The sequence below is a fragment of the Nanorana parkeri genome, unplaced genomic scaffold (genome assembly GCF_000935625.1).
Source record: "Nanorana parkeri isolate BGI_ZX_2015 unplaced genomic scaffold, ASM93562v1 scaffold152, whole genome shotgun sequence".
Lineage (NCBI taxonomy): Eukaryota > Metazoa > Chordata > Amphibia > Anura > Dicroglossidae > Nanorana > Nanorana parkeri.
The window spans coordinates 762971-779436 of NW_017306420.1; the positions used below are offsets into that span (position 1 = coordinate 762971).

General features: G+C 41.6%; 1 protein-coding gene across 1 annotated transcript in view; it reads left to right on the top strand.

The window, feature by feature from the left end:
• The window catches only part of TESC (tescalcin), a 50956-nt gene that overhangs the window by 14713 nt on the left and 19777 nt on the right, over window positions 1–16466 (top strand). Inside the window, exon 2 of the mRNA XM_018554281.1 lies at window positions 15319–15388. Coding sequence (XP_018409783.1) covers window positions 15319–15388 — 70 coding nt within the window. The remainder of the gene's footprint in view (window positions 1–15318; window positions 15389–16466) is intronic.

The following is a 16466-nucleotide window of genomic DNA, read 5'->3' on the forward strand; positions in this document are numbered from 1 at the left end:
GCCCCCGCCGTGAGCGGACGGTGGGTCTGTGTCTCTGCTATTATAAAACTACCACTACTACCCCCCTTCCCCTCCTTACCTTTACCTCGAGCAGCTGTGCTCCACTTCTGCTGGGTTAAAGAAAGCTCCATCACTGAAAAACCCCGCCCCAAAAAACCTTCTTGCATGCACGTGCTCAGGAAGGTATCAAGTGCACATTAAACATTAAGCGAAAATAAAAAATATTGCTTGGGGCCCCTCACACCAGCAGCTGTGCTCCACTTCTGCTGGGTTAAAGAAAGCTCCATCACTGAAAAACCCCGCCCCAAAAAACCTTCTTGCATGCACGTGCTCAGGAAGGTATCAAGTGCACATTAAACATTAAGCGAAAATAAAAAATATTGCTTGGGGCCCCTCACACAAGAACTGGCCTTATCCCCCTAAAGGCGATCCTGGCCGGGGATTCAGATCGCGACCCCCCCCCCCGTTCACTTGAGCGACCCCATACAGCGCCAACATATTATGTCATGCATTGCAGAAGACAGAGAGTCATCCTCATCCCTTTAGGAGCTTTATGTCCCTACCACACTTATAGGGATACATACATTAAGTGTATGGACAGTTTGGTTAAAAGTAAGCCTTCTGAGATATTTTGACCGTGGGAGGAAAACAAAAACACAAGAACATAGAAGCCCCATTCATATAGCATCCCTGATGGGATTCAAGGTCACCATCCAGAGCTGCAAAGCAACAAAACTAGCTTTTTAACAACCACACAAAATCATGTACACAGGTTAAATAATTTAAAGAAAAGATAGCTGCCTTTTATTGGTCAGTGTTGCTTTCAATTGTACAGGGTGGGTTACGCTGTCAGCTTTTTTTTGCCATCTGTGTCCCATTGGGGAGATTTCCCCTCACTTCCTGTCTGATAGTCATAACATCCCCGGAAAGTGATGGAAGACCCTAGTAGTCAGCAGGGTCACCAGAACTAGTGTCCTTATTGGAAGATTTCCATCTATTCCTGTTGTTTCATTTTCGGTGATAACGGTCACCAGGACAAAAAGAATAACCCTAATGAGGACACAGACAGCAATAAAATCCTGACAGGTGTTCTAATCCCTCTCCGCACCATCCAAAACAAGAAAAAAAGGTTTGGTTTCAGTTGCACTTTAACAGCCTACAGATTTGCAATGGGACCTGGGGATGGAGAAATCTTAATTAAAGGTTTTCCATCATCTTTGCTAAACGGCAAGTACAGGCATGTGTAACCTAATGCAGTATATACTAGTAACAGGCAATAACAGGGCATGGATACTATTTAAAGTATACTTTAAAGTCCCTAGCTGAAAAGTCCCTAAGCCAAGGAGGAGATCTCTTTGCATTCCCTGAAAAGGAGATAAGGAAATTAATTTCCTACTATTTCTTCTTTAAAGTATAAAAGAGTTTACAACAAAGCATAGAGTACCTATAGTTAACAGATGTACTGATCACCTTTTGTATTCTGTAAAATGTCTCTATTTTGTGTGCTGCCTACTGCAGCTCCTTCTCTTACAGTGAACCTATTTGTAGTTGTGTTTTTTTCAGTAGAAAATGTATTTTCAAGGCTTCCATGGCTTTCCTTGATAATGTTTAGTTAAAAGATAATCTGACAAAAGATGAAACGTTTCCGCGCCAAGCGTATACGCGCACGCGCAATCGGCGTGGTTATGCATGGCGTGTTTGTGGCGTGTTTGTGAGGTTAGTAAATCAACCCCATTATCTCTGTCACTGCTGGGTGGAGAAATATTTCCAGGGTCACACTAGCCATATTACTGACAGAGCTGCGGATGAAGGTAAAGCTCACTTAATAGTGAGGGGGCTGTTGCATCATATAACAACCTTTACAAAGTCATATTTGTCTGTTCCAGGATAGAGCACAGAAAATATGTAAAACAAATTCTCATGCAAACCTTAACAGTAGATAATCAAGAAAGAGCAAAAAAAGGGACTCAAGGGTGCTAAAACTACGAATAAGGAGAGCTACCCACTTCCCCAGTGACAATTCAAAGTATGACTAGAGTAAGCCAGCATAGCCAAATACTTTGCACAGATAAAATAAGATATATATTATGGTAGAAAAAAGTCATCATAGATTGAAACCAACAAAGTGAACAACCTATTTGCCTTTAGTAAATCAACCCCAAAATATTTAGGCCGTTTGGTCATGTGAGCAGACATGGACCAGGAGCTGCAGAAACAGCGAGTATTCCAGCCCTTTTGCTCTTATTTATCCACTTGCAATATTAGTTTGTTCCTGCTGGTTTTTGTTTATAGAGAATGAAAAAAGAAAGAGTTGGACTGTGCAAAAGTAGATGGGAGCACACAAAACTCCCTAGTCATTTTTGGTAAGGTTAATAACAATAATAATAATCATCATCATATTATTATTTATTATTATTATTATCATTATTATTAAAATGTCTCTGTCATATTATTGAAGACTTATAAGAAGTTAGGGGTGGCTCAGTCCACTAGTTTCCAACCATTAGTTTCCAACCATAACTAAAAAATCACTTTGGCTTTACAATTTACATATGTTTTACGTTAAAACAAATTGTCCAGAATAAAGTGTTCAGCTGAATCACACAGGTTTATACTGTTTCTGTACAGACATAGATTTAATGCTGCCATGTGAATGTAACCTCCACATTAAGGTTGACTCTCATTAAAAATAAACAGCGATGTTCCGGAGCATGCCATTTAACTCAATGTGCCATGAAAGTTTCCAGAAGCAAAGATAACCATGTAAGTAATGAGGCTATGTCTATTGTTCCTTTTCCTTAGAAACAATGTGCTTCCTCCACTGAGGGTAGGCAGGTCATTAAAGAAGACATGACACAAAAAGAATTCAGACATGAAAGACTCACTTCCTTGACTTGCAGAAAGTTGGCAGCTTTAAGGCCTCTAGGATATTTCCGATGTGTAAATTGTCTTGCATAGTCAAGACCTCCTACAGTAAGTAGCACAAGAAAGTTAAAAAAAGAATAAAAGTCAATGCAAGCAAACTTGTATGACCATTGTAGTCACAGTAGTCACGTAAAGCCCAACTCAACCCCCAATTTAATTACGTGTATGATGAGAGCTACAGCTCTCGTAGTCACAGGAGGCCAAAGGTATGGTGCTAGTTGTTATATTCGGCATAAAAAAACAATAACTTGTACAGTACAGAGCAACAATCTGCACATTTTGTGCACTTAAAGGAGAACTATGAGGTGAGTGCTTTTCACTCACCTCATAGTTCTAGCCGACCTGTGACAATGATACTGTCACCGGTCAGCTCAGTAGATCGGGAGGTGAGCGAACACATACCGGCGTTCGCTCACTTCTCGATCCTGTCACGGCTCTCTGCCGTGACAGGGGAGGGGCTGTATTCCCCCCTCCCCGCTCCGATCCTCCAGCGCTGACTGGCGGAACGGACAGGGGGAGGGGCGGGTACAGCTGGCTCTGCCTTTACATAGGCAGAGCCAGCTGTCACTCACGCAGCTGGGCGGATCCAGACATAATTGTCGGGATCCGCTTCAGCTGCGGCGTCTCAGTATACCGCGAGCTGTAGCTCGCGGTATACTGAGCTTAGGGTGACGGGAGGACGCTAGTTTGTGTCCTCCCGTTACCCTAAGGAGAACTATGGGGAAAAGCCTAACCCCATAGTTCTCCTTTAAGAAATTAGAAAAATATTAATGGAGCTCTGCTTTAATGTGACACCGTCACTAGACCGCAATCCCCCCGAAAAGCTGTGCCTGTGATAGAAGAGTGTAAATTGCTCCCCTGCTCCCATGCCACTGAATACTGTTCCAGTAAAGGGGAATCACTGCAGGAGTGTCGTTCTCCTGTGTTCCCTGCAGAGCTTAGTGGGTCCTTTGCTGACATAAATGAGGGAAATCTATCATGACAGACCTATCTTGATCTATCCCTCTGGAAGTACTAGTTGCATGGCTGTTACTCTGGATCTCTGGCTGCCATAGTTTCTGAGTCACTGAGCCAGAACAAGTATTCAAGTCAGCACTCTAAACCTGCTTACTTATTACAGGTCAGAAACTCAAAGTATTGCTTCCAAAGCATAACTTTGACAGCCAGCCATCATGACTGGCTCCCTTTAGCACTTGATATCATTAAAAGAAAGTGTTCCAGATAAATAAGGAAAAAGAGACAAAAGAAAACATCATGGCATACTATATCAGGTAAACTTGAAGTGTATTATTCCTTCCAAAATCAAAATTTAATATACTGTAGTTGGTGAGACTGAGGGCACAGCTCAGCGAAAATGTATAGGAATAAATTGAGGTTTTAGGAGCTTGTAGGTTATACATGACTTTACAACTAAGCGAAATAGTGAATAAATGCCATATTGCTGATGAAAAAAGGAGATCAGAGGGTGCTGCTACCTGCTGAGCTGTACCGGAACCCTTCAAATCTCTACCACAAACATAGGATAATATTATTCAAAGGGTAACATTTATACCAACTGTGGGTAATACATACAGCAGAGATATATGTGTTAGTACTTTGAATCTTGTATAAATGTACAGCACTATCTAGGTGGGGTATTGACATCCTCCAATGGCCAAGGAGCTATTAGTTCTGACACACCCTGCAAGCCTTGAAGTTTGCCTATAGCTTGTTTAGGCAAAGTAAATGGACGGTATAAGAGCTGTTGTTATCACAGAACAGCATCAGCACAACAGTGTTTTGTGTGCGTGTATCATTGATCTGTGATCTCCACTGAGATTTATGAGAAAATAGACACAAGTCTGGAAAAAAATGGCAAAGTCAGGAGGCGAGAGAGGCTGGTCTGAAAAGTGACTGTGGGAAATATATTTCCTCTGGAGACATCCATAAAAAAGATTCAAACAAAACACACATTGGAATGTCCAGATTAGAAGACAAGCTTCTCTAAAGACTGTGTCAGCTACATATCATACATCACGACAACACCCACACTCTGACATGTTGAAACAAGGACGGGTGGGTGGGTTCTGCCGACCACCGCATGCCCTCCTTGTCTCGGCCGGCCCTCTTTTAAGGTGGTGAGGGGGCGCAAACCCCTCCCACAAATACAGGCTAACTCGTTAGCCTTCCCACATATATATATATTAATATTAGAAATACTGGTTAGAGATCAAGATAAAATGAGGACACTCCATATTGGTCATTAGTTTTCAGAAAGGCTTTCTTTTTAGCCACTACCCATTTGGTATAAAAATAATAAAATAAATGGTGAGCTTACTGGGAACCAACCATAGCCATGTGTGATGGCACATTCCTCCAATCACTTTAGAGCCAGCCCCTTAGCATGTTATGCTTACCATTCCTTTAGGGATGCATCGATACCGCTTTTTCCGTACCGAGTATGAGTACCGATATTGTTTTTTCACTACTGGCTGATACCGATACGGGTGCACTGTGCCCTGATTATCAGGAAGTCGGGCGGCGGATCATGACCCGCCGCCCGGCTTCCTGATTGCCGGGGAAGCCGGTGTTCTATCGAAAGAAAGAAGCTGGCTTCACTTGTTGCTAGGCAGCCTGGCTTTCCAACCAATCAGGAAACGGGGAGGCGGGTCATTTGGTCATTTCCTGATTGGAAAGGAAGCCAGCTTCATGCTCCCTCGGAAGTTTCGGTATCAGAGCATTTGGGCGAGTACGAGTACTCTGCACCTATACCGGCATCGATACAGATACTAGTATCAGTGCATCCCTACTTTCCTTCTACCCCCTACTGTTCTGTTTGATTCTGGGAGCAAGGCAAAGAAGGCCCATGTAAACTAGGCATGTGGGCCGGTTTGTTTTGTTTCGGTATTTTCGTTATTTAATTTTTCGGGATTTGGGTCCGAAACACAATTCATTTCAGGTTTGTGTTTCAGACAAATCAAAAATTTGGGTTCATTTCTGATAAGTTAAATGTTATTTATGAACAAATTTTCGTTACAGCAAAGTGACATTAGAAAAAAAAAGGTGACATTTTTCTTTTTAGCTTTTGACAGTCCACAGAAACAATAATAATAAAAAAAACAGCGTGTGTCGCGCCTGTACGGAATGAGGTAGCGTGGATCGCAGCTGCGGAGGCTTCTCAGGGTTGGAACTCTGGTTTCACTCTCTCAGTTTTAACAGAGACGTTACAGCGTGTGGCTCACATGCCGCTAATTCACACCAGACACTTTAGGTATAAATGTGTGTGTCTATATATATTACAATCAGTGGTCCAGTTCTGAAGATTTGGGTGCAATGTATTGAAGTTTCTTTGCTTTAGTTCAGATATAGAAATGTGTAGAGTTCCTGATATTTGGTTCTTTTGTGCTATTTTGAAGGTGATTTTCGATTTTGCAGGCATGTTACATAACATTGCGTGCAATAGAAAACACTCCTGAGAGAAAAGGGGATGCATAGACATACCTGTGTAGAAATAGCAACAGGGAATAAATGAAACACAACACACTGTGAGCCTTCATTGATTTCGGAAACAGAGAATGCGGTATGTCCTTCATCTAGAAAGGGTACACAGATATATATTTACTGGCGATGTGTAGACTTGTCCCTGTAGAAAATAAATTTATTTTTCCCCTTGTAAATGGAGTGAAATTTAAAGAAGCAGTACACTTGGATATATAAATCTTAACTTTGATGGGGTGACTGAATACTTTACTATTGGCTATCCATCTGCTGTTAAAAGCCAATCTGAACAGCACTTATGATGATAAATAATGACCATGCAAATCCAATGTTTTGGTCCAGGAACCAACGAGTGTGCTTTTGCAAATTGTTCACTGCCAGTTGATTACAAAGAACCACATTTAGGAGGTGCTGGGGTTTCTGTGCGTAGTCAAATAGTTCAGATGCAAGGAAGTTTGCAAGTAAGCTTACTGATTTTGGTAAGGCAGCTCTCAAACAAAACCAGCCTCCCTTGTTGGGTACCCGAAAGTGACTCAAGGTTTAGAAATAATGTGAAAACCAAAAGGTGAAAGAGTTTAAAGATGTCTTTAATTATTCATAATTTGGTCAAACAAAAACAGCCAGCGTGCTTCAGGGTGAACAACATTACTTCTTCATCAGGGCTTAGATGAAGGGGGAGTATACAAGTACAATTCCAGCCCTAAAGGAGAGTTTATACCAAATCATATATACAGTAGATTCATTTGGGTACAGTAGCTTCGGGGGCCATTCTATGCCTTCATGAAGGGGGAGTGGTGTTACCCTGAAACATGTTGTCTGTTTTTGTTTGATTGAGTTATGAAAAATTAAAGGCACCTTTTGGACTTTTTAACTGCTAGTTGATGTCACCTACATAATAAATTTACCAGGGTTATTCACTAAACGGTCAAGACTTTGGAGAAGGCAGGAGAAGTGAACAATCTAGGACAACATAGCTGAACTGGAAAGTGAGCTGAATTGAATTAGCTTTGTTGTCCTAGATTGTTCACTTCTCCTGCCTTTTCCAAACTCTTCCCCCTTTAGGGCTTGTTCCCGGGCCAAAAAAGCATCCCAATGTATCCCTATGGAATTTGTAGGCTTTGTTCACACCAGTGCAGTCCGTTCCGGACCAGACAAAACAAATACTGCTTGTCTCATTTTCTCTGGTCTGGAATGCATGGAAACGCATCAAAAACGGATACAAACGCATGCAAATGCGCTGGACCGCACCTGAAAGCCCATTTTAAGGCAAAAAAACACGCTTCGGGACATGGCAAAGTCGTGGTAAAATTGTGGCAAAAACGTTGTAAAATGCCCTGCGTTTGCAGATCTGCTTCAGATCTGGTCCAGACATGGTATGAACATAACCTAAGTGAATAGCCCCGTAAATCTTTATTTCTATATTGCTAGTGGTTGCCTATTTGACTCTGCTGCTACCCTTCTAATGTATATTTGTATCTTTATAAAGGTATATTTAATTTAAAATTCACTTTTGTAAAATAATTATCATGTTCTATGTTTATCAGAGTGTGTAAAAGAATAGCAGGTTGTGCAACATTTTTAATTAAGGGCCATCTGTATGGGGGGGGGGGATTATTCCCAATGACCACAAACATATGGAGCATTCTTTCCATTGACCATCACATTATTGTTATAGTAATTATTAGCAGGAGTTCCCTGAGATTGGAAAATTGTTTTAAGGATTCCTTCATGCTAAAAAGGTTGAGAAGGGCTGATTTAAAATGTCATTTCGGCATCCTTTGTGCTTTGCTGTTTTATTTTATTTTGCTGTAAGTCTATGGGGTTGATTTACTAACCTTATAAACACACCACGAACATGTATACACCTCTGTAGTGTGTTCCCTCCCAGCATGATCTATGGGTGGAATCTAAACACCTTTGTAGTGTGTACACACCCAGCAGGTGTGTTGTGCAAAGCCCTGCCCTGAATTGCAAGGTGATGTTGTGTAAATTAGCTCTACATTGTGTTGCTTGCGTTGATGAATGCAGGAATGTAAATGCATGAGCTAACCATTTTTGTCTAAACTGTGAAGCAGCATTATATATGTATCATGTGCATGATTTTTCCATATATGGCATTAGTGGAAACATGCTTATAGAGACTTTTTGGTTGATAAATACGCTTTGCTGTGTAAAAATCACACGCACCTGGTGCGTGCGTGTGTTTAGGTTAGTAAATCACCCCCTATGAGTCAGGGTCTATGGGCTTAAATACAATAGACTCTCTCCAGCCTCTAATGACTGATAGACACAGACCATAAGCAGTCTAGGCTGGGAGCTTGGAACTCCAGTTTGTTTTCATGGGGAGGAACAGGTACTTACTAAGAATAATAATGTGATTTGGCTGACATGTAATGCTCTACTGAAGTATATGAATTTTAGTGATGTCCTAGTTTAAGGAATTTTTGTAATTTTAGCCATTTGGGATTTTTTTTTATTTTGGCGTTGGTCCTTTTCAGCATTTGGCAAAGCATTGAATGGGGCTGTCTTAAGGTGCCCATACACCTTACGATTATCGGATGATTTTCGTATGCGAGCGTGTTTTCCTCCGATATTTGTACGGTTGATGGGCAGTGTACAACCGCAAATCCTGTATAATCGATCGCCTTTTGACTAACCACCAGGTTAGAAAACTTCGGCCGATCGTACGATTTTCGCAAGGTTGGTGGCGTTTCCGTACGTCAAAATTTGTACAATTTACACTTCACATGCGCAGACGAAAATACGTGCGGTCGATTACCGCAGATCGTCCAGGTGCTTTCTTCTAATTACCGCTGATCCAACCTTGCGATAATTGGGGCAGGATGGGGCCGCCGTAGGAAAATTATAAGACGGTTCGATCATCGGACGAAAAGTGTCGTCCGATGATCGCAAAGTGTATGGGCAGCTTTATGCAATACACGTGCCTGAAGCATTCTGTCCTTGGAAACGCCACACAAATATAGACAGTATGTCATTGGTATAGAAATTGTTACCACAATGTCCTCTTGGTAGGAGGCTGTGCAAATGAATCTGAAAAGAATGCGATTTATAAAGGATACATTAGCTGGTGAAGCACATTGGCAGAAGCAGGTGGTATTGTGTAATTATTTCCATTTACCATCAGTGGCTCATTGTTATGTAGGATTCTTCATAGTGTTCAAGCAGCTATAAAGTACAGCTCTGATCATTTCAAAGTTCTAATTGTACTTTCAGTAAATGTGAGGTCTGCCATACTTCCACACGAGTCATTCCATGAGCAGCAGCTGCCTTTCATTCCATTCTTCTTGTTTGTATATGCATGCAAATTCCTGTTATACTATAGGAACCCTATTGCTGGGAATAGATGGGCCATATAGACATCGTAGACATGGGACCAATGGAAATTCCACCAACCACAGAAGTCATCAATGCTCCATGTAACCCTGGAATGTAGCTGAATGTCAGGCTTTTAAATCTCCCAGTAATAGAAATATAAAATCAAAGCATAAGCCATGTCATTCTAGTAGATATATCAATTTAGGGTTATGTATAAATTTAGGGAGGAAGGGAAAGTTTTGGTGCTCTGCATAGCAGTCAGTCTGATTCCCAGCTGTCATTTTTCTATATCTACTGTATATCTCTAGGCAAATCCTTTTTTTGTTTTGTTATGGATAAAGCAAGGAAGGCTCAGACCCCCTGTCAAATTTTTAACTCTGTCTTGGTCCCAATGGGGAGATTCAGCACACAACTATTTATACTGGTGATTATTGTCACTGGGGAAGAAAGTGAGCGGGAATCACAAATTATAGAGTTGTCTCCAGAACAAGAAGTAAAAGGAAAATTGTCAACTGGGGACACCTGCTCGGGGGACAGTTGTCTGAGAGGGGAATTTTCTCTTAATTCCCGTTTTGTCTCTGGGACAGGAAGTGAAAGTTCCCCAGTGGCCCCTCTTTACCCTATCCAAGCTAATAGATACACTTTAACACTGAGCCCCAGGCATATATTAAAAACAATAGTACAGTTGGGTATACAGTTAAAACTATCAGTAAAGTACAATACTAGTTTATTATTATTTTTTTTATATATATACTTGGTTCTCCACGTGCTGGAGTGCTGCCCACTTGGTCTTATACTCCCCTTCAGCCTCAACCTGAAAAATAAGCAAGCTTGGACTGGTCATGATAGGTCAATTGTACCACATCCTTATCTAAAGTACAAGAACACCAAGAAATGGGCAAAGGAACTTTTCATGTGATATTTGAATGGATTCACAGAGTTTATCAGAGTTTAATAATACCTTGTTTTACTGCACATACAATAAATGCATAACAATGTATAAAAACAATGTTTGCACTTGTCTGAGTATCATATATAAAGTTACTTTCACATATTGTACTACCCTCACATACCGAATCAGTCAGCTAGTTTCAAATATAGCATAACAGTCTGGTTCTTAAACAAAATGTAACTGCTGAATCATCTGATGGGGTACGGATATGGTTTAACGCGTTTCACTGACACAGTATTCCAAAGTAGAGCACCTGTTTGGTGTCACAGGAAGAGAGAATGTCCTGTCACTTTGCAAAGTTTTCCACTCACTTCTGTTGTGTCCCCAAGGCAGGAAAGTAATGGAAATGTCCCCAATAAGACAAACACATTGAAATAAGTGACATAGGTATTAATCGTTCCTTACTGGATCCAAAACTAAAAAAAACAATTGGCGTTAGGTATTCATTAATATCAGCCTCCTGTAATCCTCTGTACAGGTGCACTTAGAGACTTATTTATGACAGAGAGCAGATATTACCATCTTTTGTTGTTATACACTGCAGGGTTACTCTATACCCTGGCTGTCATTTTGGAGCCCATTCATAAAATGCATGTAGCCAGTGGAGTCCTAATCAGTTCTTTCCGCTTAACGCAGCAAAGAAAACTCCATGACTGGATTAGAACCGATCAATTTACTCCGACAGGTCATGTAATGGCATCTCCTGCTGGCTTTTTTTTCCTCATTCACTTTTACTGTACTCAGTACACATTTGTAAAGCACGCTGCTCTTATTTATAAATGTGTAATAACCTTTTTTTTTTAATGGTGTCTGGGCGGCATAAGGCTGCCTTAGACTAGGAGGGATGACCACAACTAGGACATGATCAGGCTCTGCTGTAGTGTACATGTGCAGGCAAGGAACAAGCTGACAGGAGAGAACAAAGTGTTGCTACTCCTTCAATGTCCAGTCAGAAAACAAAGGATGTGTTCTAAACAAGCGGTCGACAACCTTTCGGACCTCATGGACCACTAAATTCATCATTTTAAATCCTGCGGACCACTAATATGATTTTTTATTTTATTTTAAATATATATATTCTCATAGTCACTGCCCCCAACCACTCCCGTGCCTCCCCTTCCTCCACACTGAGCCACTATTACCTGACTTCTCCCCACTTTTTCTATGTCCTGCAGCCTGATCAGTCCGGGTACTGACGAGATGCCCCGCCTCCTGCAGAGCCCGCACTGTACTGAAAGCCGCGCATTCCTTGTGACAGCCGCTGCTTGAGTCAGTGAGAGGCAGCCCTGCAGCCTCCGTGCCACTTCAATGACAGCCCAACCTGCACGACATCAGAGGGGCCCAGGGACCACCAACATTCTCTCGCGGACCACCGGTTGGCTACCGCTGTTTTAAACCATGCTGCCACAGTGGTGGGTCCTGAACATGGGTGCGTGTCTCTTAGGAGCTGATTAAAAAGGACATAGCTGGGTGAACACTGTTTGCACGGTATTATTAGCACTAGATGAAGCTGAGGAGCATAGGAATTCTTATCTTATCTCATCATTACCAGCCGGCTTAAAGTGGGAAAAGTGAGTTTTAAATCTCTGATATTTATGCAGAATGCTCTCAGCTTCGCTCTGTTCCAGGAGACGGTATAATTCAGCCTGGCCACCCCAGACTGAATTTTGTATTATTAGAACGTCAATCCAGACACTTCCAGACCAGAGCAGACACAAACTTCTAATTGCTGTCCTGCGGCATGTCAACGTGTTTTTTTTTCTCTTGGTGACAAATTTTATGTAAAACACGGAAGAAATGATCTGGTTGCTATGGCTAAAGCAGGCACATTTTTTTCTCCATTCTTTTTATATCAGCCAGAATTTGTTGTATTTATAAAACTGCATATCTTAGATCTGCCAATAGACACATTATGCAGATCTGATTATGTCTAGCTTAGTAATCATGTGTACAATTGGCAAATTACCATCCACTTAATACAACTGCAAGTACATAATACTATAAATGCACTATATACACAAATGTAATGTTTGCTTAAAGGCTAATTCCACCTTCCTGAACATGTGTCATTTTAATCCCATATTTAGAGTTTACATGCTCTGAAAGGTGGAATTAACCTTTGATCTGACAATAAAATTTGTGTATACAGTGCATTTATAGTATTATGTACTTGCAATGCAAGTACACCCATATTTAGGGTACAGCATAAAACATAGTCACATGTCTGCGGGCCCCTGAATTTCCTTCCTTCCTTCTCTTTCCTGAATTGCCAGATTCTTCTCTCCAAAGCATCTGGTATTGTGTTCATTTCTGGGGTGTGGAGCCTTTCCATTAGTTCCTTTCAACACCAAGGGGACTGTATATAAGCAATTTTCAGAGCTACAGGTCCTGCAAATCGCTGTGAATGTTTCTTCTGTGCAAATTGATCTTTATAAGTAGAATGCATTTTCAAATGTCATCTTGTAATACTGCATTATGGCCAGTACATGGAGCGGAAGAGCATAGGAGATTAGTATTTATTTCCTATGCTCCTCCGCTCCATCTAGTGTTCATAATGTGGTATTACAATAAACATTCACATGATTCAAGATTCGTCTAGCCAATGGCTTTGCAAATTTTGGCTTTGCATATTTTTATAAATAGACCCCCAATTGTCTTTGATGGATGTTTCCTCTCACTTTAAAAAGGTTTCCTCTCACTGATAGGACACAAAAAAATTGCCCACTCTAGCCTAAACCCAAATTACTTACAATGCCCTTGAGTTTAAAGCAATCCTGTGTTGAGAGAACTACAGGGGGCTGGCACTGTTCACTTCCTTCTAAAAATGCTAGTTACGTGGCTTCTAGCTGCTGACAACAATCTGTAGATTAGAAAGTCAGAACCCCTGATCTATTTCTTTCAGGTCAGTGACTGAACCCCAGGCATGCATTAGCTCGTATGCTTGTATGCATATGGCATACCTGATCAGCAGCTGGGATCCTGTAAAGCACTATAGTAGCTAGATCTACTACAGTGCTGGCCATGATCTTCAGTCGCAATCAGTGAATACAAGGCGTTCTCTGACTGGACAGATGTGACATCACTGCCTCTCGTCCAATCTGAGAATGCCTTGTATTGATTGATATAAATACTAGGTGTTGACTGAATGGCCGCTGTGCAGAGCAAGTGACCTCTGTGTTTTCAGAGCATAAGACAAGCTGCTCAACACAGCACAGTATCATCATCTGGAAGATCATGGCGACCACTATTGTAGCTCCGGCTACTATAGTGCTTTACAGGATCCCCAATGACCAATCACATATGGCATATGCATGCTTAAATTGGGCCAAGCTGAACCAATGTAAGTATACAAAATTCTGAATACTTGGAGTTATTGAAGCCATTGAATCAGCATGACAGCCAGGCAACTACCATTTTTCAGAAGCAGACTCCATACTCTCAGGGTTCCATTGATTCCAGTCTTTATGCTGTACAAGTAGATGCTGAAAATGTTATTTGCCCCCAATCAGTCAGTCAGCCTTAGAGCTGGAATTGCTGTATTGTGATTTGTGTCCTCCATGAGCATTGAATAAGTGGCAGGACACGCAGAGAATACATAATGTAAAATGGAAGTGCAGACTTAGCTAGACCTTTTCTTTCCATCCATCTCTGTGTCACATTCATAAACATGAGCTACATGTCTTACAAACTAGTCCACATTCACTAAGAACTATTTGCATATTGCATAACATGTAGAGCTCAGGAGACATTAAAATCAGTTTTCTGTCACCCAGCCACTTCAGAGCATTAGAGTATTAAAGTGACATTAAAGTCAAAAAAATGTTTCCCTACCCCCCATGTTAATGTTAGCACTTACCTTAAATTATGTCTCTTATATCTTCTTCTTCTTTCCTGATGTTTTCATCTGTCCCTCCAGCGGTGCTGGGGGCTCTCCGGTCCAGCGCTGACTGCTCTGTCCCTCCGATCCAACGGTGTCTGCATGCGGGTGCAGGCGTCCATACACTTACCTTGCGTCTCTGCACGTCTCCCGTCTGAGAATCCGAACTGCGCATGCGTCCGTCCCAAGATGCTTTGCGGCCGCCCGAACAGTTTCGTTTTCTCGGGCGGGAGCGCGCAAAGAAAAAAAGGTAAGTTTAAACCGCTGTTTTAGCGGGGTTTTTTTAACTGTTTGCCTTTATCTACTGCTTGATAGCAGTAGATATAGGCAAAAAAACGGGAGGGTTTTGAACCCTTTTAACATTGGAATTAAATGTCTGCAGATGATACTGTTGTAAATAATATGCAGTCTCCAGTGAGGATGGGCCTGTATGGCAGTTATATGTTATGATAATTGTACTGACTTCTACAGAATGGGTGACACTTCACTTCTGTCCCAGGCAGATCCTTTGAGCGACTGGCTAGAATATTTGAGGCAGTCCTATTCATTTCAGGCAAGGTGCCAGCTATGTCATTACTGATTTATCATCTTGTTTAACATCTCTTAGTACAATATGGGGAATGGTGAAGTTGTGACATACCGAACCTGCCTGAGCCAAGGAAGTCTATGCCACGCTATTATACTCCAGTGTTTAAATAGCATGAAAAATAGGAGTGGAATTAACCTCTTCCTTTCTAATTTGTCTTCACAGTTTCTGCAGAGCAAATCGAACATCTTCACAAGCGCTTCAGCTATCTTTGTGGGGACAATGCCGTTCTCAGGTAGTATATCATTTATTTATTTATGTACACAAAACACCAATGTGTCTTAATCAGGGCCCTCCTTACCATCTTGTCTTAAATTGTATTGTGACTGTAATGTCTTCCTTATATTGTAAAGCGCTGTGCAAACTATTGGCGCTATATAAATCCTGTATAATAATAATAATCTCTCCAAAGTGCCCCCTTATATACCAAATGATGAGAACTACTACTATTTGGTTATTGCTTGTGTGTAGTCACATGGGCTGAAAATCTCGGCTTATACTCTAGTATATACGGTATATTAATATTGTGAGGATTTGCTTCAAATGGTAGCGCATTCAATACACTTCCACTCTTAAACAATTTGTAAGGGCTTCTTTGCCCACTTTTATTTACTCACAAAATGGAAAGGAACATCCACACAGGTGTTCCCTCGCAGGGGTTCCCTCGCAGGGGTTTGCTAACAAGCCAGATAGCTTTTATTTACTCACAAAATGGAAAGGAACATCCACACAGGTGTTCCCTCGCAGGGGTTTCCAAACACACAGTACAGGTTTCTTAATCAAAAACACATTTTCCCGTTTCGCCGACTTCAGGTAGGTCCTTAAAAAAAAAAACGTCTGGCCACACAGGCTGTAGTCAAAATGCTAGCCAAACAGGCTTGTCCTTTTGCCACACAGGCTGCTCGTTTGCCACACAGGCGGTCTGCTCCCCAGTCCACCAGCCACACAGTCTGGTTCTAGGGTGGGGCTCTTCTCTTAGGAGGCTGGGAGTTCCTGTAGAGGCCCTAACAAGCCAGATAGCTTCAGCTGGGCTTGTTACCTCCAAGCCTCCAGCCCTCTCAGCTCTTCCCCCTAGAGGACAACCTTTAGTATAATGCCTGAACCTGGCATATACATCTTATACATCTCTGCCATCCCGGCTTGACCCAGACCTTTTTATCAGCCTGCTGCCACAATATAGAGAAGCTCTCTCTAAAGAGTTCAACCCTATTAACTTGAACCAATACTGTAGTAATAATAGAGGGCACCTATAGGCAGTGACACAACACATCTCTGTTATTCCTTGCTGGAAAGTAGCTCAGCTTTTAGGTGGA